Source organism: Stegostoma tigrinum, chromosome 17 (genome assembly GCF_030684315.1).
Source record: "Stegostoma tigrinum isolate sSteTig4 chromosome 17, sSteTig4.hap1, whole genome shotgun sequence".
Taxonomy (NCBI): Eukaryota; Metazoa; Chordata; class Chondrichthyes; order Orectolobiformes; family Stegostomatidae; genus Stegostoma; species Stegostoma tigrinum.
Window position 1 is genome coordinate 28,220,105 of NC_081370.1, and position 17,401 is coordinate 28,237,505.

The 17,401-nt window shown below is 37.3% G+C and overlaps 1 protein-coding gene across 1 annotated transcript in view; it reads left to right on the forward strand.

Moving 5' to 3' along the window:
* Positions 1-334: 334 nt before the first annotated feature.
* Positions 335-17,401, forward strand: part of LOC125459157 (uncharacterized) — a 31,264-nt gene continuing 14,197 nt past the window's right edge. Inside the window, exons 1-8 of the mRNA XM_048545177.2 lie at positions 335-413; positions 800-1,035; positions 3,582-3,941; positions 4,495-4,676; positions 5,818-5,947; positions 8,018-8,249; positions 11,806-12,495; positions 16,092-16,285. Of these exons, the coding sequence (XP_048401134.1) occupies positions 826-1,035; positions 3,582-3,941; positions 4,495-4,676; positions 5,818-5,947; positions 8,018-8,249; positions 11,806-12,495; positions 16,092-16,285 (1,998 nt within the window). The 5' untranslated portion in view covers positions 335-413; positions 800-825. The remainder of the gene's footprint in view (positions 414-799; positions 1,036-3,581; positions 3,942-4,494; positions 4,677-5,817; positions 5,948-8,017; positions 8,250-11,805; positions 12,496-16,091; positions 16,286-17,401) is intronic.

The following is a 17,401-nucleotide window of genomic DNA, read 5'->3' on the forward strand; positions in this document are numbered from 1 at the left end:
GTGTGCATGTCAGTATGTAAAAAGACATTTGAGAATCCCCTCGGGCAGTCCAACTGGATGAAGATGAATTGTTTCCACGCCAATTTCATAGTAAGTCCGACGGTAAACACTACATCCTATTTTCTTACTGTTAGTAATTGGGATTTATTGGTGGAAGGCATGGTTTACACAGTGGTTTGCGGTGCTGAGCAGCAAGTTCTGGAAGCACTAATGCGACAGAACAACTTCTACATATACAAAACGAACGCTCAGTGCGGACCGCGTCATAACAAGACGATGTAGGGTACCTAGCAACCCAGTCTGGAGCCGAGCAACCCTTGTCAAGGAACCTAGCAACTGGCAAAAGAATACAAACAATCCGGTTTGGAAGCCGGGGGCGTGCGGCACTTGTAGCAGCGAGCCAGCTGTTCCCGGTGAGTATACCACTGGATGTAGACCTAGCCACAGCCAGGCCTCTCGCCTGGAAAACACAACCCCGCGCAGGCTATGAATTTCCCAATTAAAAAGAAAGTTTAACCGAGCACAGCTTTCAATCAGTAAGTTACCACTTGTGTTTTACATCATCACGCTACTCTAATAATCTTGGTTAAGTCTATCTTAACAAATACGCCGCATTCTCGCGGGCTCCAGGTTATTCAAGCGAACACTAAACAAAGTTAAAGGCAGCTTCTTTGAAAATTTAAATGTCCCCCACGGACACATTCCAAGCTCCAATATGCTTCCGTGAAGTTGATGCAGTCTTTCGCGGAAACCTCCAGTTGTTCGTGCTGATTCGAATTTGCTTGTATTTTTGGGGAAGGTACACGATCCCTGGGAACTGCGAGCATGCCTGTGGTTTACCCCTTTCTACAGTTCCGGGGATTTCCCACGTTGTTCGGAGAAGTGAGGGATACGAATGTTACCTTTGTTATTGACACTTCGGAAAGTATGCAAGCTCATCTCAGTACAGTCAAATGTCACCTTGTGGAAACGCTTCTGGCTATGGCTTATAGTACAAACTGCGGGCTCTTTAACATTGTGGAATTCTCAAATAAGGTATAATCTGCTTGTACAGTTAAGAACAATACTTGACTTTAAATTATATTTTGTATTTCGTGTGGTAAGAAAGGGAAAACATAAGTTTCATTTGGGAGATTAAGGGTTGCCTGGAAGCAGCATAGAATGACACAGAGAAAGGTGGTACAATCTAGAAAGTCAGTGAGTCCATGTTTGATAACCCAGAGAGTGAGTGAAGTACTACAGGACACTGAATTTTGGGAACTCGTAGTTACTCTGACTTTTATGTAAAATGAATTTAGTTTGCAGTTGCTCTAAGTGTCTCAGGCAGATACAAAGGGGAAAGAAACATCAACTGCACAGAAATTTGCTCAAGTACTGCAACTGTACTAGCCTGAATCTCAGCACAGAGCTTCAATGTGGAGATAGTAGGAACTATTCACTGAGGTTTGGGTGACTAAAGATATTGGATGGATAAAATGGGTAGTGTGAGTTTGAGTCCTTTTCTGAAGTGGATAATTTTTTTTTCGAACCTAATGTTTGTCTTGAGTAAAATAGTTCATCATTTACTTGATTAATAGACAATTTATCATTTGTATTGAAAGGACACAAACAGCCACTTATAAATATGTTCCAATACTGACCTCCACAGGTAAAAAAAAATATAGATGTGCATTATCAGGTTTCTCCCTAAGGTCTGACTTGCCTAGAATTAACATCAGCTGGAAATAGAGCAGTACTAAGAGGTATAGAGCTATACTTTGTTGATGTCAGCAAAAAGAAACCTTATAAGTTAATAAATATAATTTAGTTATGTAATTGCCACTGGGTGGAACATTAAAGAAGAAATTATTGGAGCCTATAACAAAGACAATGAAATTATTATGGGAGACTTTAGTCTTCATCAAGACTGAGGCAATCTTATTGGTGAGGATGATCTAGAAGTTAATGTTATATAATGTTTTCATATTATGTCCCTTTGTGATACTTTGTGCAAATGACTAGGCACAGAAGTTTCTTAGTTTAGCATTGTGTAATGAGGCAGGATTATTTGGGAACGCCATAATCCATTACAAAATGGTGGTTATAAAACCATTGAATTTCATATTAAGATGTTAAATATATACTCCAATCGGAAACAAAATCTTAAAAAATGGTGCAGGCTTAAGAGGAGAACAGGCTAAGGCTGATTGAATAAGTATACTAAAAGTTATGCAGTAAAATAAACACTGACAAACATTTAAAGAAACACTTTAAAATATTCAACCATAATACATCCAAAACAGAAAGACTCATCCATGGCTCAGGAAGTTATGATTAATATTAAAATTTTAAAAATGCTTACATTGCAAAGAAAAACAGTAGTGATACAGAGAATTGTATATATTTTAGTAATCAGAAAATGACCACCAAAGTAGATTTTTAAAAATCAAAAAAGAAGAAATATGCACACACGTAGTCAGAAATTTTAAAATTAGCTTTAAGAGCTTCTTTAAGTATATAAAAAGGAAGAATCTGGATAAAATAAACAAGGGGAGAACACAGTGAGTCTTCAGAAAGGAATTGACAGTTTAAATGAATGGGTAACAGGATGGCATAAGTTATTTATTTTGTTTGCAAGAATAGAGAAACAGATTTCTAAAAAGAGGTGTTAAAATTGTAAATTCCTAGGTTCAGAGTGACATGGATGTAAGGAAAATATAAGATTAGCAAGTAGGAAGGCATGTTGTACATTTGCCCTTATTATAAGCTGACTGGAGTACCAGAATAAAAATAACTTTGCTACAGTATGTAAGGTTTTGGTATGACCTCATCTGGAATTTTTTGTGCTGTTTTTGATCTTTATCTTTAAAGAAGGATATGCTCACATTGGGGGTGGTACAGTGAATATTCATTAAATAGGTTCCTGAGATGAAAGAGTTGTCCTATGATGACACATTACATAATTAGAACTTTTTCTGTGGAGTTTAGAAGAATGATTAGGAATCTGACTGAGTTGTACAAGATCCTGAAGAGGCTTGACAGAGTAAGTGTCATGATATTGTTTTGGTTTGTCAGTGAATATAAAATGTAGCAGCAGAGTCTCAGAATAAGGTGACAATCATTTAAGATTGAAATGAGGAGAAATTACTTCACTCAAAGTGTCATGAATCTTTGGAATTCTGCACCTTAGAGGATTGTTCATGTTGCATTTTTGAATGCAGTAAAGACTTGTAAAGACAGATTTTTGTTCTGTTAGTGAAGCACAAGGAATGGGGTGGAGGTGGGAAAGTGGAGCAAAAGCCTGAGATCAATTGCAATTGCATTGAATGGCAGGCGTCTGGTCTGCTCCTGTTTCTACTTTGTGTTTTAGTACAGTGTAGCCTTACTTAAATCTGTTGTTAATACAGCCATATTATGAACAATTGTTACAGCAGTGTAATTACTATGTATGGTGTAAATGACCCCACCCGAAAAATTGACTACACATTATTTTTGGTAAATTAGCATAATTATAGCAGTTTGAATAAAATATCAATCAGTCATTTTCTAATTGTTGTTTTGAAATATATTGTCACTGTTAAACATCTCCTGTTTTTACACAGGTTACCAAATGGTGTGACCGCCTAGTAGCATGCTCTTCTCAGACAATCTACAATGCAATACAATGGGTTCAATCCCTCTACTGCACACAGGGAAGGAATCTCCTTGGCGCATTGACTGCTGCATTTCATGATCCAACATGTGAGGCCATTTACCTGGTGACAAATGGCTTACCTGACAATCCATTAAAGGATGTTTTTCATGTGGTACCTTATATTTCACATGGTCGTCCAGTGCACATTTTCTATTTATCAGATAAATGGGTAGACAGTGAATGCCAAGACTTTCTGCAGAGAATTGGTGGACTTACCCAAGGCAGTGCTCACCTCATTAGACTCAACACCTCTGGAGATATCAAACAGGTAACTTATGGAGATCAAATATGCAACACTCTTACAGAAAATGATGTAAGAACACTGTAAATCATTTGTCTTCAGAAAGGCAAAAAACTTATCACAGAGGCATCATGATGCAATAGTTAATCTATTCTTTCTTGTAGAAGTCTGTAATGAAAAGTAGATATTAGAAACATAGTTTGTCTATATTAAAATGCCTACCAAAAATTACCCACAGTGGAATGGCTTGAAACAGCCAAAAACCAGGTACGGCTGTAGAAACTCAGTAGGTCTGGCAGCATCTGTGCTCAGAAAATAGAGTTAATGTGTCAAGACCAGTGACCCTTTATGGAAGGGTACTAAACAGTATTCAATTTTGGTGCTTTAAGTAATGATTTTTCTTCTTTCACCTGGAGCGTATGTGTGCCTGTATGAGGAAAAGCAAAGAAGCCACTTTATTCAACCACAAACCAAACAAGTTGCTTTGACTTTGTTCACTTTCTGGGAAAGTGTGTTAAATTTCAACATTAAAATGCCTTGTATTTTTGAATAATCTAAACATTTGTTTACTGTTACCTAGGTGATTTGTATTTATGCAACAGGCCTCACAACCTCTGGGCCCTTGTATCCTGATCTAAAGTACTGCACTGTAAAAAGAATGCCGGATAACAACGCGTACACTGGCTCATGGGTAACAGGTTGTGACCTAAAAGCCTTTGAAACTCATCCAGTCTGTGTTTGCGACCCTCAGGTGACTACTTGGTTAGTCTTGCTTCTTCTCCAGTTATTTTCTTGAAGAAATAGTGTTGCCTCCAGTTTTCTTTAGACCTGACTAGAATATTAATTTCCTTCATTCAGCTTTGTACATATATTGTAATGCTGCAGATCAAATTCAATACACAAACTACTTAACTATTTGTGGCTCAAAAATTCTAAAATATACCCCAAACTGAATAAGTGATATAATCAAATAATTGGCTAGTTTCTAAAATGATAATGTGATTTTGTGTCTATATTCTGTTATGTTTATCTACATCTATTATAATCTATTATAGATATCTACGTATAATCTATTTTGTGAACTGTCTTGCAGGTAATGCAATTAGTTAGAGAGTTCAGTCCAATATCAATATTGAAACAGTTCATTTACAAGGCAGCAAAGCCTCAAGAGAAAAGATTTTGAGCTAAAATGTAACTTTCAAGTGTGAGTTTTAATCTTAAGACTCAGCTGTTAAATCATGCTTTGTTAGCTTGAGAGATTACTTGGGGGAATTGTTTGCAGGTTGAACAGACTTAACCAAATAACCAAAGTACTGTGGATGCTGGAGATCTGAAGCAACAACAGCAAGTGCTGGAGAAGTTTATCAGTCCTGGCAGCATCTATGGGAAGAGAAATATTTTGAGTCTCATATAACATCTCCTGAATTCAGACTTGCATAGTTCATACTTTTATTCATCATAGACTACTAAGACTTATTTAATCTTTAGAAGCACATTGTTTTCTATTTCACTGAAATTTTAAATAAGCCTGCAATTACATTGCTTTGGATGATGTCACATGATCCCGTGATAAATCCTTTTATTAAATAATTAGGTTTATTGGAGAGTTGCCCCATTGTGTCCAGGGTTGTGCAGGCTAGGTGGGTTAACTATGGTAAATATGGGGTTATGGGGATAGGATGCGCTTCAGAAAGGTTGTGCAGACTCGATGGGCAGAAAGGCCTCTATCTACACGGTGGAGATTCTATGCATTCTATGATTCTATGTATTATTATCTTGAAAAAAGCTGTTTACATAACTCAATTAATTATTCTGTTTCCAGCTTTCCTCGAAACAAAATTTAAACACTGTTTGCGTTTCTCAAAATTAATTTAGGGTAGTGCACTAACAATTTTCTCAATAGTATCTGCAAATGTATTGATCCATGGGCCAGACCTCTTGCATCAAGTCAATTAATTCTTGGAGCCTCTGTCCTAGCAAGGCGAGAGTCTGATGGATTCTATTACCGCGGCACAATCAAGCAAGAAGCAGAGGTAAATTGTATTGTTTATTGAAATAGGAGTAAGGTTTATTTCAATCTGTCACATTCCTTGCAAAGTTATTTGTTCAATCACATATTTTAAATGATACCAACTTAGTCATCACCATCCCAATTTCATTGGTATCAACATTTACTCACTCAGGGGATGACGGCATTGCTGACTAGGCCAGCATTTATTACCCATCCCTATTTGCCCAGAGAGCAGTTCAGAGTCAGCCACATTATTGTGGGTTTGGAGTCACATGTAGGCCAGACCAGGTAAGGACAGCAGATTTCCCGCTCTAACGGGCATTAGTGTACCAAATGGATTTTTCTTTTCATGACAATCTATCTGGTTGTCATTAGATCAGGTCTTTATTCCAGATTTCATTGAATTTAAATCTCATCATCTGAATGGTGGGATTCATGGGATTGTTAGTCCTATGACATTGCCACTAATACACCACCTCCAAACTGATATTGATTTCAACATTTGTGTGTGATTGCTGGAAAATCTGGCACTGTGTTTTTGGTGAAGCACATGGCAGTAATCAGTTGTGGTTTTTGGTGAAAATGATTGAGCTGTAGAATGCTGTGTGCACTTGTAGGAAAGATGGTTGTTCTGTGGAGGAGAGTGAAAAGGGTATCATTGGCTCTCATTTTCACTTTCATGTGCTATTCTGACTCAAGCGGGGCAGTATTAAACACTACATCACTACTTGTATACTATAGTTAGGCAAGACAGATTTTGTAAATGAATACTTTTCAATAAAGTGGAATAATAAAAGTGAAAAGTGTTACACCAACATTGATGTAAGTACAATAAATGAAACTTCTCTCATGGGAAATGTATACAATATGTGCAGCTTAAAGTGTTGTTTATTTGTTGGTTGTACATTTCATCATTCAAATAAATTGTTGAGTTGGCTTTTCTTAGCCATTGAATTCTGTACAATGAGGCCATGAGACATTGATCTATACTGTTATTAACTCTAGGAGCCCTGATCAAAGAGAATCAGAAAGCAAATGCTCCTCATTGCTTTCCAATGATTCTTGCAGAGAAGGTTTGTATAAATAATGATTGAGAAGAGGAATGGGTTGAAGTGTAACTTCTTCCATGTCAGAATTCCCTACTCAGGTGATACTTACAGATACAGAAGCATAGCTTCACTGAAGCTGTTAGCACTGATAGTCTTAAGTGAACAGTATAATAACTGAAGGAAGGATGGCTTTTCTGGGGAGCATAGTTTGGATATGTTTTACTCTTTTACTGGCTAAAGTAGCTAGCATTGTCACTTATTTGTGCCTTTCTGACCCAAGTTAACATAGCACTAAACCTTCATACATGAGTAGTTTTGTGAGAGAAGGAAGCAAAATTTGTAGAAATCTTGGACTTATCCATATTACTTCATGGTGGAGGAAATTAATGTACTCATCTACAGTAAACCTGTTTTACCCATTATTCCTCAGTCCTCTAAGCTACATTAATTTGTGATTAAGCAAGGCCTTACATTTAAAACTGTCATTTTTTCAAATCCCTTCATAATGTAACTCCTTCTTACCTCTATAATCTCCCCCAGCTCTATTTCCATTGAGATATTTGCAGTCTACAATACTGACCTCTTATTTACCTCCTACCATTGGCGGCCATGTCTTCAGCTGTCAAATCCCTAAGCTCTGAAATACCTGGTCTACATCTCTTCACCTCTTTGCCTCTCTCCTCCTTTACGGCCCTACTTAAATCCTGACTCTATGACCAAGCTTTTGATCATCTACCCCCCACAATGACTGCTGATGTGGGTCGTGGTCAAATTTTGTTCCATAATGCCCCTGAAGTGCTTTGAGATATTTTGCTATATTAAATATAAGTATACTATACATACACATTACAGTTGTTCTTATAGACTGTTTACATATCTATACTTTACATCACATACACAGCAGGCGCACTACAACAAAGGACAAGGTTTTAGCCCATTCAAGACCATCCACTTTCATGGAGTAAACATTAGACCCAAGATGTAAGTTATATACATGAAAAGAAAAAGAGATTTTGCAAAATATTTTCTCCTTTTGTTGCCAGGTAAGGAAAGGGTTGTTCCTGGTTGAGTTTGACAAATCTGCTAAAGATCCTAGTGAGAAGTGGCAAGTCTCTGTGCAGAAGACTGCACTGCATGATATAATTCTGTACAATGAGGCCATGAGGCATTCTGTGCTCTCAGGTGATAAGGTACTAGCACCTTGGGAACCAGATGAAGCCAGATATGGCCCTGGAACAGTGGCATTTGGCATTGAGACCAGAGATCCACTACAAGGTATGAACTTCAATTTAAATATACATTTGAATATTTATGTAGTTTCTTTTTGGTTGGAGCTCATTGGATTATTTTTGACTTGAATTCAAAAGTTACAAACTGGAAACCCATTTAGACTCCTAAAAGATGCAACCGGCTAATGGGCTGATAGCAGATTGACAAGATAACAAAGTGTGGAGCTGGATGAACACAGCAGGCCAAGCAGCATCTCAGGAGCACAAAAGCTGACGTTTCGGGCCTAGACCCTTCATCCCAACCTGTTTTCTATGACATTCTCAGTGCCATTGTGATCAGAAGATCTGGAAGAGTATTGCTTAAGCCACTGCTAAGTCAGCTGTTCTGTCATAAATAAGTAAATATGTAATATTTGATAATACAAAATGTTCTATTTTGTACATTATACATTCATTTATTCTTTTCCTATGTCAAAATAACACATGTAGCTGCCTTGCAGTGGGCAATGATTTGGCAGTAATACACTTTAACCTCTCCCATCTGGAATGCTTAGAACCAAGCATTCTTTTGGATTTTGAAAATTTGTAGATTAGAAAATGATATTAGAATGTCGAACAATGAATATACAGAGTGTCATGTTGGCTCAGTGGTTAACACTGCTGCCTCACAGTGCCAGAGACTCGGGTTTGATTCCATCTTTGATTAACTGTCTGTGTGTAGTTTGCACATTTTCCCGTGTCCGTGTAAGTTTCTGCTGGGTGTTCCGGTTTCCTCCCACAGTCTGAAGATATGCATGTTAGGTGGATTGGCCATGCTAAATTGCACATATTGTTCAGGGATGTACAGTTTAGGTGTTAGCCGTGGGGTAGGGGGAGGGGTCTGGGTGGGATACTCTTCAGAGGGTTGGTATGGACTTGTTGGGCTGAATGGCCTGTTTCTACACAGTAGGGATTCTGTGATTTGGAAACACTTACCTGAAACTGTAACAGTGATGAAACATTAGAAAGCAGTAATAAATATTTATTCACTCAACCAAACACTATCTCCCAAATATTCATGCCATTTCTTGATTTCGTAGAGGTGTTAGGATACACACACAATCTGATTCACAAAGTTTTTTCAAAAGAAGAACGCATATATATTCTTTATGATTTCCAACTTAACCAACATTGTATGTATGATATCTTACATTTTGCTGCACATCTCTCAGATTCTATGATAAAGATTTTAAAAGCAAACTCTACCTTGCAATTGCTTTGGTCTGTTAAGAAACTCACTGCAAAAGAGGAGGTTGGACGTTTGTAAAGAATTTGCAAGAGAGAAAGAACGAGAGGCACAGATAGAGAGAGAGAAAGATATTGAGAGAGAAATCAAAAAAGAAAGAGAAATTGTGAAATAAACCTTCAGAGAGGAAAAGAGAAAGAAAGGATGAGTCAGTTGACAGAGATAAAGAAAGGGATTGTGAAAGAAATTGAAAAACAGGGGCAGAGGGAGATGTAGAAATAGACTGTCAACAAGACAAAGAGGGAACATAGAGAGGGAAATTGGGTGGCATTGTAACCTTGCCTTAAGTTTCCCTCACTGCACAGTAACCATGCCCCCCATCAGCCACCATTTTCTATCCTCAGTCCAAAGATCAGGTGACCCCATGCTTTGTAGATTTGTTGCAGTGCCTGAACAGTTGAGTTGTTGGATCAGCCCAAAACAATTGTGGACAAGCGGTGTTTTCAGACTTTGGACTCCTGGACTGGAGAGGCTATGATGCAGTACAAAGTGATTTGATGATGCTGGGCATATATGGGTAACTTCTTGAAAGACTGACTTTAAAAAGAATTTGAAACTGACTTGTTGATATGAGCAGAAAACATTGCTCCCAACCTTCAGATAGCTTCATGGCTTTTCAGCGAACTTTAAAAAATATCAGACTTTGTTTAAAATGAATATTAACTGTCAGTGAAATTGACAGTTTCCGGGAGTCGGAACTGACTGGAGAGCAGCAAAGACATGAAAGACAGAGCTGCTCCTCCAATCGCATTGTCTCTATAATGCTGACTGTTCGAGCTCATCTAATCACAGGTTTCCTCTCTCCCCATCTATCTGCTGTTGTATTTCTTGTTAAGATATCCCTTATTAAATACTTTGGGTCTGGTTCAAAAGAAGTTCACTGATTTAATCCATTTAATCGATTTATCAACAATGGTTAAACAGGTTAGGCCTTTATTTGTTAGAATTTAGAAGAATGAAGAATGATCTTATTGAAACATGCAAGATTCTGAGGGGATTTGACAGGGTAGAATTTGAGATGTTTCCACACATGGGGAAATCACAAACAAAGGGAAGTAGTTACAGAATAAGGAACACTTGTTTAAGGCTGAGAAGCAAAGGAATTTCTTCCCTCAGAGGGTAGTGAATGTCTGGAATTCCCTACTTCAGAGATTTGTGGGAGTCAGGTCACAGCAAGTATTTAAAGAGGAGGTAGATGGGTTTTTGAAATATCAAGGAATTGAGGGCTATGAAGAGTGGCATGAAAGAGGAGTTGAGACCTGGGGATGATCGACCATGGTCTTATATAATGGCAGGGCAAGTTTGAAAGGCTGAATGACCTATTCCTGCTCCTATTTCTTATGTTTTAAAGTTCTTTCAAGGACAGAATCTATGATTGGAGGAACAATTAGGGTGACAGGGAGGGAACCTCTGATTGGAGGTTGATGAGCAGTCATTCTGGCTGCTCCCAGAGTTAATGTACAGCAGACTTTTGACTCCACTGTCACCCAACACTTTGACTAGTTGGACCCATTCAACATTATCCAAAAAGGCCAAAGACAAGAGGCCAATTAAGAAAAAGGAGGAGGCAAGAGCCGGGGTAAAATCCAGAGTAAGGTGAAGTTAAGAGTTGGAGTGTGTGTCTGGCTCTAGACGTGCAGGGGTGTCTGTTTTAACAGTGGAAATCCAACGAGAATTGGGACCCTTCACTCAGTATAAAAGGATTCGCTGCACAGCCTTTATGTGTGAATGCATCTGCGTGCACCTGACAAACATTATTTGAAGGAATAAACCAGACATTCCCATTGACTTTTATTTTTCTGATTGTCCGTTGGATCATGTTGCATATCAATGGCATTGCTGATTGTTTTGAATTATTCAATCACAGAAGGACCTGATAATTATGAACACTGCAGTGAATCAATTTTAAGATAACTCTTTTCAACTTCCCATTGGTTTCTGTAGTGTTGCTTTAGTCTAGAGCTTGTTATTCAGTACTGTATCATTTTGTTTAATCTATTTACTTGATACGATACTTACTTTATCCAAAAGCATTTTTCACTGGAATAAAACTTTTCAATTATTTTACTGTGTAAGTTTTAGATTTTGGTCTATTTCAGAGTTATAGAAAATCTTTAGTTTCAATGTAACCACAACTCTAAAACTGTTCTATATATCTGAAGTTTTGGACTATATTAAATTAATTAATTATTGATAAACAGACTGACAGATAAAACTTGATGAATTATATTATTTTTCTTGTAGTGCAATAAGTGAAATATTTTAATGTTAAAAGTATACTTTCAGAATAAAAACTTTTGTCCTTTTAATTGAACAGTAATGGAAGATGATGATCTCTCTATTAAATTCTGGAATGGAAAAACAGTCAAAGTTTCCAAAAATGTGGCAATGTGGATCCCATCTGCTTTGTACGAAAGAGTGCAGCAAGAGCTGCTTACTCCTGTATCAGCCAGACGGCTTCATTGTGAAGAATTGAATTCCTGCAATGACGTTTGTCCACGCCAGCCTCAGACTGTGCTGGTTCACCCAAGCCACTTTCAACCAACATACATCAAGTCTGGGTATTCAGTTCTCCCTGACCTGGACCCGTATAATAATTTCTGCCATGGGTTTTATTGTGGCTTCCATGGTTTGCCATCTCATTCTGTGTGTTACTGTTTTCCACAAATGATTTCTCCAATTGGATGGTGGCCTGTAATTCCAAGATCCACTGAATCAACAGCAATTGACATCGAGGAGTTGGACAAGAAAATTACTTCGCAGCTTCAGGAATTAGATGTTCCTAAATCTCAAAATCTCGATGAAAACATACTTTCTTCGTCATCTTCTTCATCATCTGAAGGTTCTGATAACAGCCCAGCGTTAATTGTCAGCAAGCCTACTTTGGAAGACAGGACAGTGAATACAGATTTTAAACTGTTGGAAAAACCAAGGACCCAAGTAGAGGACAGGCCAAAATGGAAATATTGGAGTCAGACCCACCAAGAGCCACATCGAAAGAAACCAGGTAAACTACTTTGCCTTCTGTTATAAATGGAGATTCTGCCAAATTTCTACTGAAGATACAGCAGTGAAATAAATAAAGTCCAATTATTATAAATCCAGCTGATTGAACTAGTGGACAAATCAGATCACAAAGTGGTGGGCTTGACAAATTATAAGTTTTATAATGGTTATCATGGTGAATAATTAAACAAAGCCTCACACAAAACTGCAGAAGTACTTTTAACAAAAGAATACAGGTTTATTACACAAAATAAACACATGCTCCGCAGTGTAAGCAAATATCTTTCTTTAACAAGTTTGTAAAGGGGGCCACTACAGTGCTGAAACTCACAACGAACTTTGAATAAAATCTACTAGTGCCAATATATCACAGAATTTAACATTTTGCCTTGTGTATTGGAAAATCTAAAATAACCATTATCTTTACTTCTATCAGTGCAATGCAGACTTGCTCCCAGTGTACCCAAGTAAGTTATTCTTCTTTTGGCAATTTCATAAATAGGCCAAATTTATGACCAAATTGGTTATTTGTAACTGATCAAAAATTTTGTTCTAGTAGTGTAAATGTTCTACCTAGATTTAACTTAACACAACCCAATGGTCAATCTAAGCAACGCTGTTGCAAATTCCTTGTGTCACTCAAATAGTTAATCATTGAAAAATTGCTGGTGTACTTCTCATTACAATTGGTGTGACTGTACATTGATAAAGTCCACCCAGACAAAAACTGATATTTATTTGGTTGTATCAGTAACTGGAACTTGATAACATCCATTTTAGAAGTTTTTTTTGTTTCAAGTCGCAGTTGTCTAATTTCCTCAACACAATCTTGCAATCATGGAATCAGATATCAATTTGCCTTTGGTACCATGTTGACTTTGTGATAATTAATACACAAGTTTTGTGATCCATCTGGTTTGTTCCAGCTACAATGACTCAGTTTTATAATGTAATTATCCATCATAAACTTAATTTCTCCCCTCATTTGAGATACCTTCAGAGTTGAATCTGTACGGGTGTTGTTTTAGGTGGGTAATCCATCTCCTATATTAACTTAATGTATAGTCCGTTATTTTCCTTGGTTTCAATAGTTTTGGTGGGAGACGGCATAATATTCTGTATAACTTTTATGCATCTCTGCATTATCCTATCTGATCGCTGGAAGGTCGATTTTTTGAGTTTTCAATTTCTGGTTTATTCTTGATCTATTCTGCTCTTTTTAGTTCACATCCTATTTCTTTTGCCACTGTTAACACATCTCTGTTCTGACTGTCCACTCTGTAATAGTATTGCTCTAACACAGTAACATGAAACACTCACTGGTTTTCTCTCCTGTCCAGAGTGCTAATGACATTATTCATTTAAGTTTCTTTTTAATTTCAAAGGGTCTAGTGAATCTTGCTTTAAATTGTTCTCTGGAATAGTTAGCTGTAAAGACATGATATGGAGATTTGGCCTTATTAACTGTTGTAGTTTTCACATTTTGTTGAGCATACACAGGTGGGACTACCACTTGACGAACTACTGCCCATTCGTTGTTTGGGTGGTATTTGAGATGGTCTAATATCTTCACTAACACATGTCTTTTAAATAATGACTCCCTGGTATTTGTTCTGACTCAATTTCTGAATAGGTTGCTTGGTACGACTCTCTCAGGATACATTTGTTACATTTCTTTTAATATGTAGAGGCTAAATATGTCAGCCTTAAACTCTCTACTTTTATCCTTTACATTTATATTTTCAAAGATCACAATTTTTGGTCATCTTCCCAGCTTTAAATTCAAATGTGATGAAATATCTTTCTAGTCTATCCTTTGTAAAGTTAGCCACTAAACACAGACTTCTAGTTAAATGGAATCCCTCATTGGAACTGGAATCATCCTCCAAGGTATTAGTTCTGATTCTTCTTTTATTCTAAGCTTTTCTCTCTCCAACCTATGCTGCCCTCCACTTTCAAATCCAAGTTCCCAAACAATAATAGTATGTTACAAACTTTCATCACACAAGGGAAAAGAACTTCGGCCTTGATTGATGGCCAGTTAGCTGCTGTGTATATGGGTTTTTAAATTCTTGAAGCCATGTTCACTATGATTCAATTTGTGGTTTTATTTCTGAAAGTGTTGGACTGAACAAAAAAACATATTATCTGGTCAGCAGTATTTTAAATACACTTGTTGCCTGCAAAATAAAACTTTTAGGCCACTAAAGGATAAGACTAGCACTTATACAGCATACTAAAATAGCACAAAGTGGTGGCAGAGTATTAAAGCATACAAGGTCACTCCTTTACATTCATTTATATTTTGTACTGTTACTGGATCATCCTTCATTTAGTACACTATGACCGTTTAATAACTGTTTAAAATGGCAAAGAAACTGTGTGAAATATACCCTGGTCCAAATTAATTGAAATAAAACTTTAGTGTATCAACCTAATATTCAGCCATGAATAAGCACACTGCATTGTTCAAATGACATCCCTTGGGTCCCTATAGCACTACAGTCATCATACACCCTGTGGTAATTTATCATGCTCTTGTACTTACTGCCAACATCTTTGATACATTCTACAATTAAAACCAAACTATATGTATATAGAAGTATATAGAGTTAATCTGTTTTTGTTAGAGCTTCATATGTTATGATATTTCGTGAAACATTTGTTCTAATCTAGGCCTTTCAGCTGAGAGCAGCATTGCTTAGTATATGCCTTGATAATGATGGTGGGAGCTCACAAGATAATAGAGTGAGTCACAATAACATTGTCAAAGAACCTGATCTGAAAATTTAAGATATTGTGCCTGGTACTGTGTAGTGTCAGCGTTTGTTACCACAAAAAGACACAGAACATACAATAAAAACAATCCACACAATGTAATGTATGTTTATGTATAAACAGCTATAATGATACATTACTGAGTGCATGTATTGTAAATTTTGATATTTAGTTTGCTATGTGAAATCTGGTGCTTTTCTTTTAAAAAAAAAGAAACATTTGAGTTCATAGCATAACCACTCCATAGGAATATTGGGGAAATTATTGCAAGTCTTGGCTCTGAATGATACTTTGAACCTGGTTACCAGTTCTTGTATGGGTGAATATTAATAGTACCATTGTAACACATGAAAAGCAAAGCATTCCACAAAGTTATAACTAGTGCTTTACCTTGCGACAAATAGCACCAAATAGCAAAATGTGCAGGTTATGTATTTGATAACTGTTGGAAGAATTAGTTTGTTTGATTAAATTGTAATAATTACTAATTACTGTATACAAAAATTTTAGACAGTGCATTGACATGCAAAGTAAATTCAAGTGTTGTATGAAAATTACTTTAAATCCTTAGGTGTATGCATTTTGAGTTTTATCATCCATCTTAAAATTTTAAAATATCTCTGCAAACGCCTCCTACTGCAAAGAATGTGTTTGCAATCTCAGCTGAAACATCAGAGATGCCCAAGTGAAGTAGTTGTTGATGATTGGTAGTGCCAGGGAAGGGAGAAATGGGCTCTCTTTGCAATGCCAACAGAACAATGACATTAGCCTGTCTTGGATCCTTCACTACCATGCTGAATAAAACATTCCCTCTTGCAGGAACATCTTCTTCAAGTCTATTAAAGAGCTTTTCTAACTCCAGTCAGCTGAATTCTTCCGTGGAGCTGCAGAACTTCGGACCAACAAATTGCACAGCTGTGTTTGAAAATGTTGATTGTACGCATCCTCTGAACAGAATCACAATGAAACAGGTTCTAACATATCAAGATCATGAAATCACGTCAGCAACCAGGGTAAACCTTAAATGATTGATCTACAAAATTGTGAGCAATTTCACACCATTGTTGTGTTTTGTTATAAATTCTTCATGATTTCCCTTAATAGTTCACAGCTTCTACCTGACACATGACTTGTATTTTGTTTTCTCAAATTTGCTGTATACATTCGGAATATCTTACATTTATATTGCCTTTGTTTGCAGCTGTCCCATCCCATAAACCTCCCTCCCTCCTTATCTTTCTCTGCTGAAAAGATGGAAAGTCATTTCCTGTCAAGTACAGCATAACTGAATACATAACAATGCCTTGCACACTTCTACAACTATGGGGTAATCCAGAACAAAAAAACTGCAGACGCTGGAAATCTGAAATGAAAACAGAAATTGATGGAAAATCTCAGCAGGTCTGGCAGCGTCTGTGGAGAGAAAACAGAGTTAATGTTTCAAGTAGAGTGCCCTTCTTCAGAATTGGTGGTGGCTAAGAAATGATTGTGTTTTTTTTAAATACAGAAGTTGGGCTTGGGAGAGGTTAAACAAAAAATGGAGATAGAGCCCAAAGAGAAAGAAAAACAAGTGCATAGACAAAGGGAATAAAATGTGAGGCTGGATGAACACAGCAGGCCAAGCAGCATCTCAGGAGCACAAAAGCTGACGTTTCGGGCCTAGACCCTTCATCATCTGTCTGAAGGGTCTAGGCCCGAAACGTCAGCTTTTGTGCTCCTGAGATGCTGCTTGGCCTGCTGTGTTCATTCAGCCTCACATTTTATTATCTTGGATTCTCCAGCATCTGCAGTTCCCATTATCTCCTCATAGACAAAGGAGTTGTTATATGTCAGTTTGGGGGATTGAATAGTTGCTGATGGGTAACCATTAGTGGCTAACAATGGGTAGTGTGTGGAAGCAGCCCATGTGATGCCATGGGTAAAGGGGCTCAAGTCCTAAAACTGTTAAACTTGATATTAAGTCCAGAAGGCTACAAGGTTCACAAGTGGAAAATGAGGTGCTTGCACTGATCTTTGCTGGAGCACTACAGCAAGCCTGAGACAGAGATGTTGGCCAGAGAATATGGTGGAGTGTTGAAGTGGCAACTGGAAGCTCAGGGTCATTTTTGCAGACAGAACAGAAGCGTTCT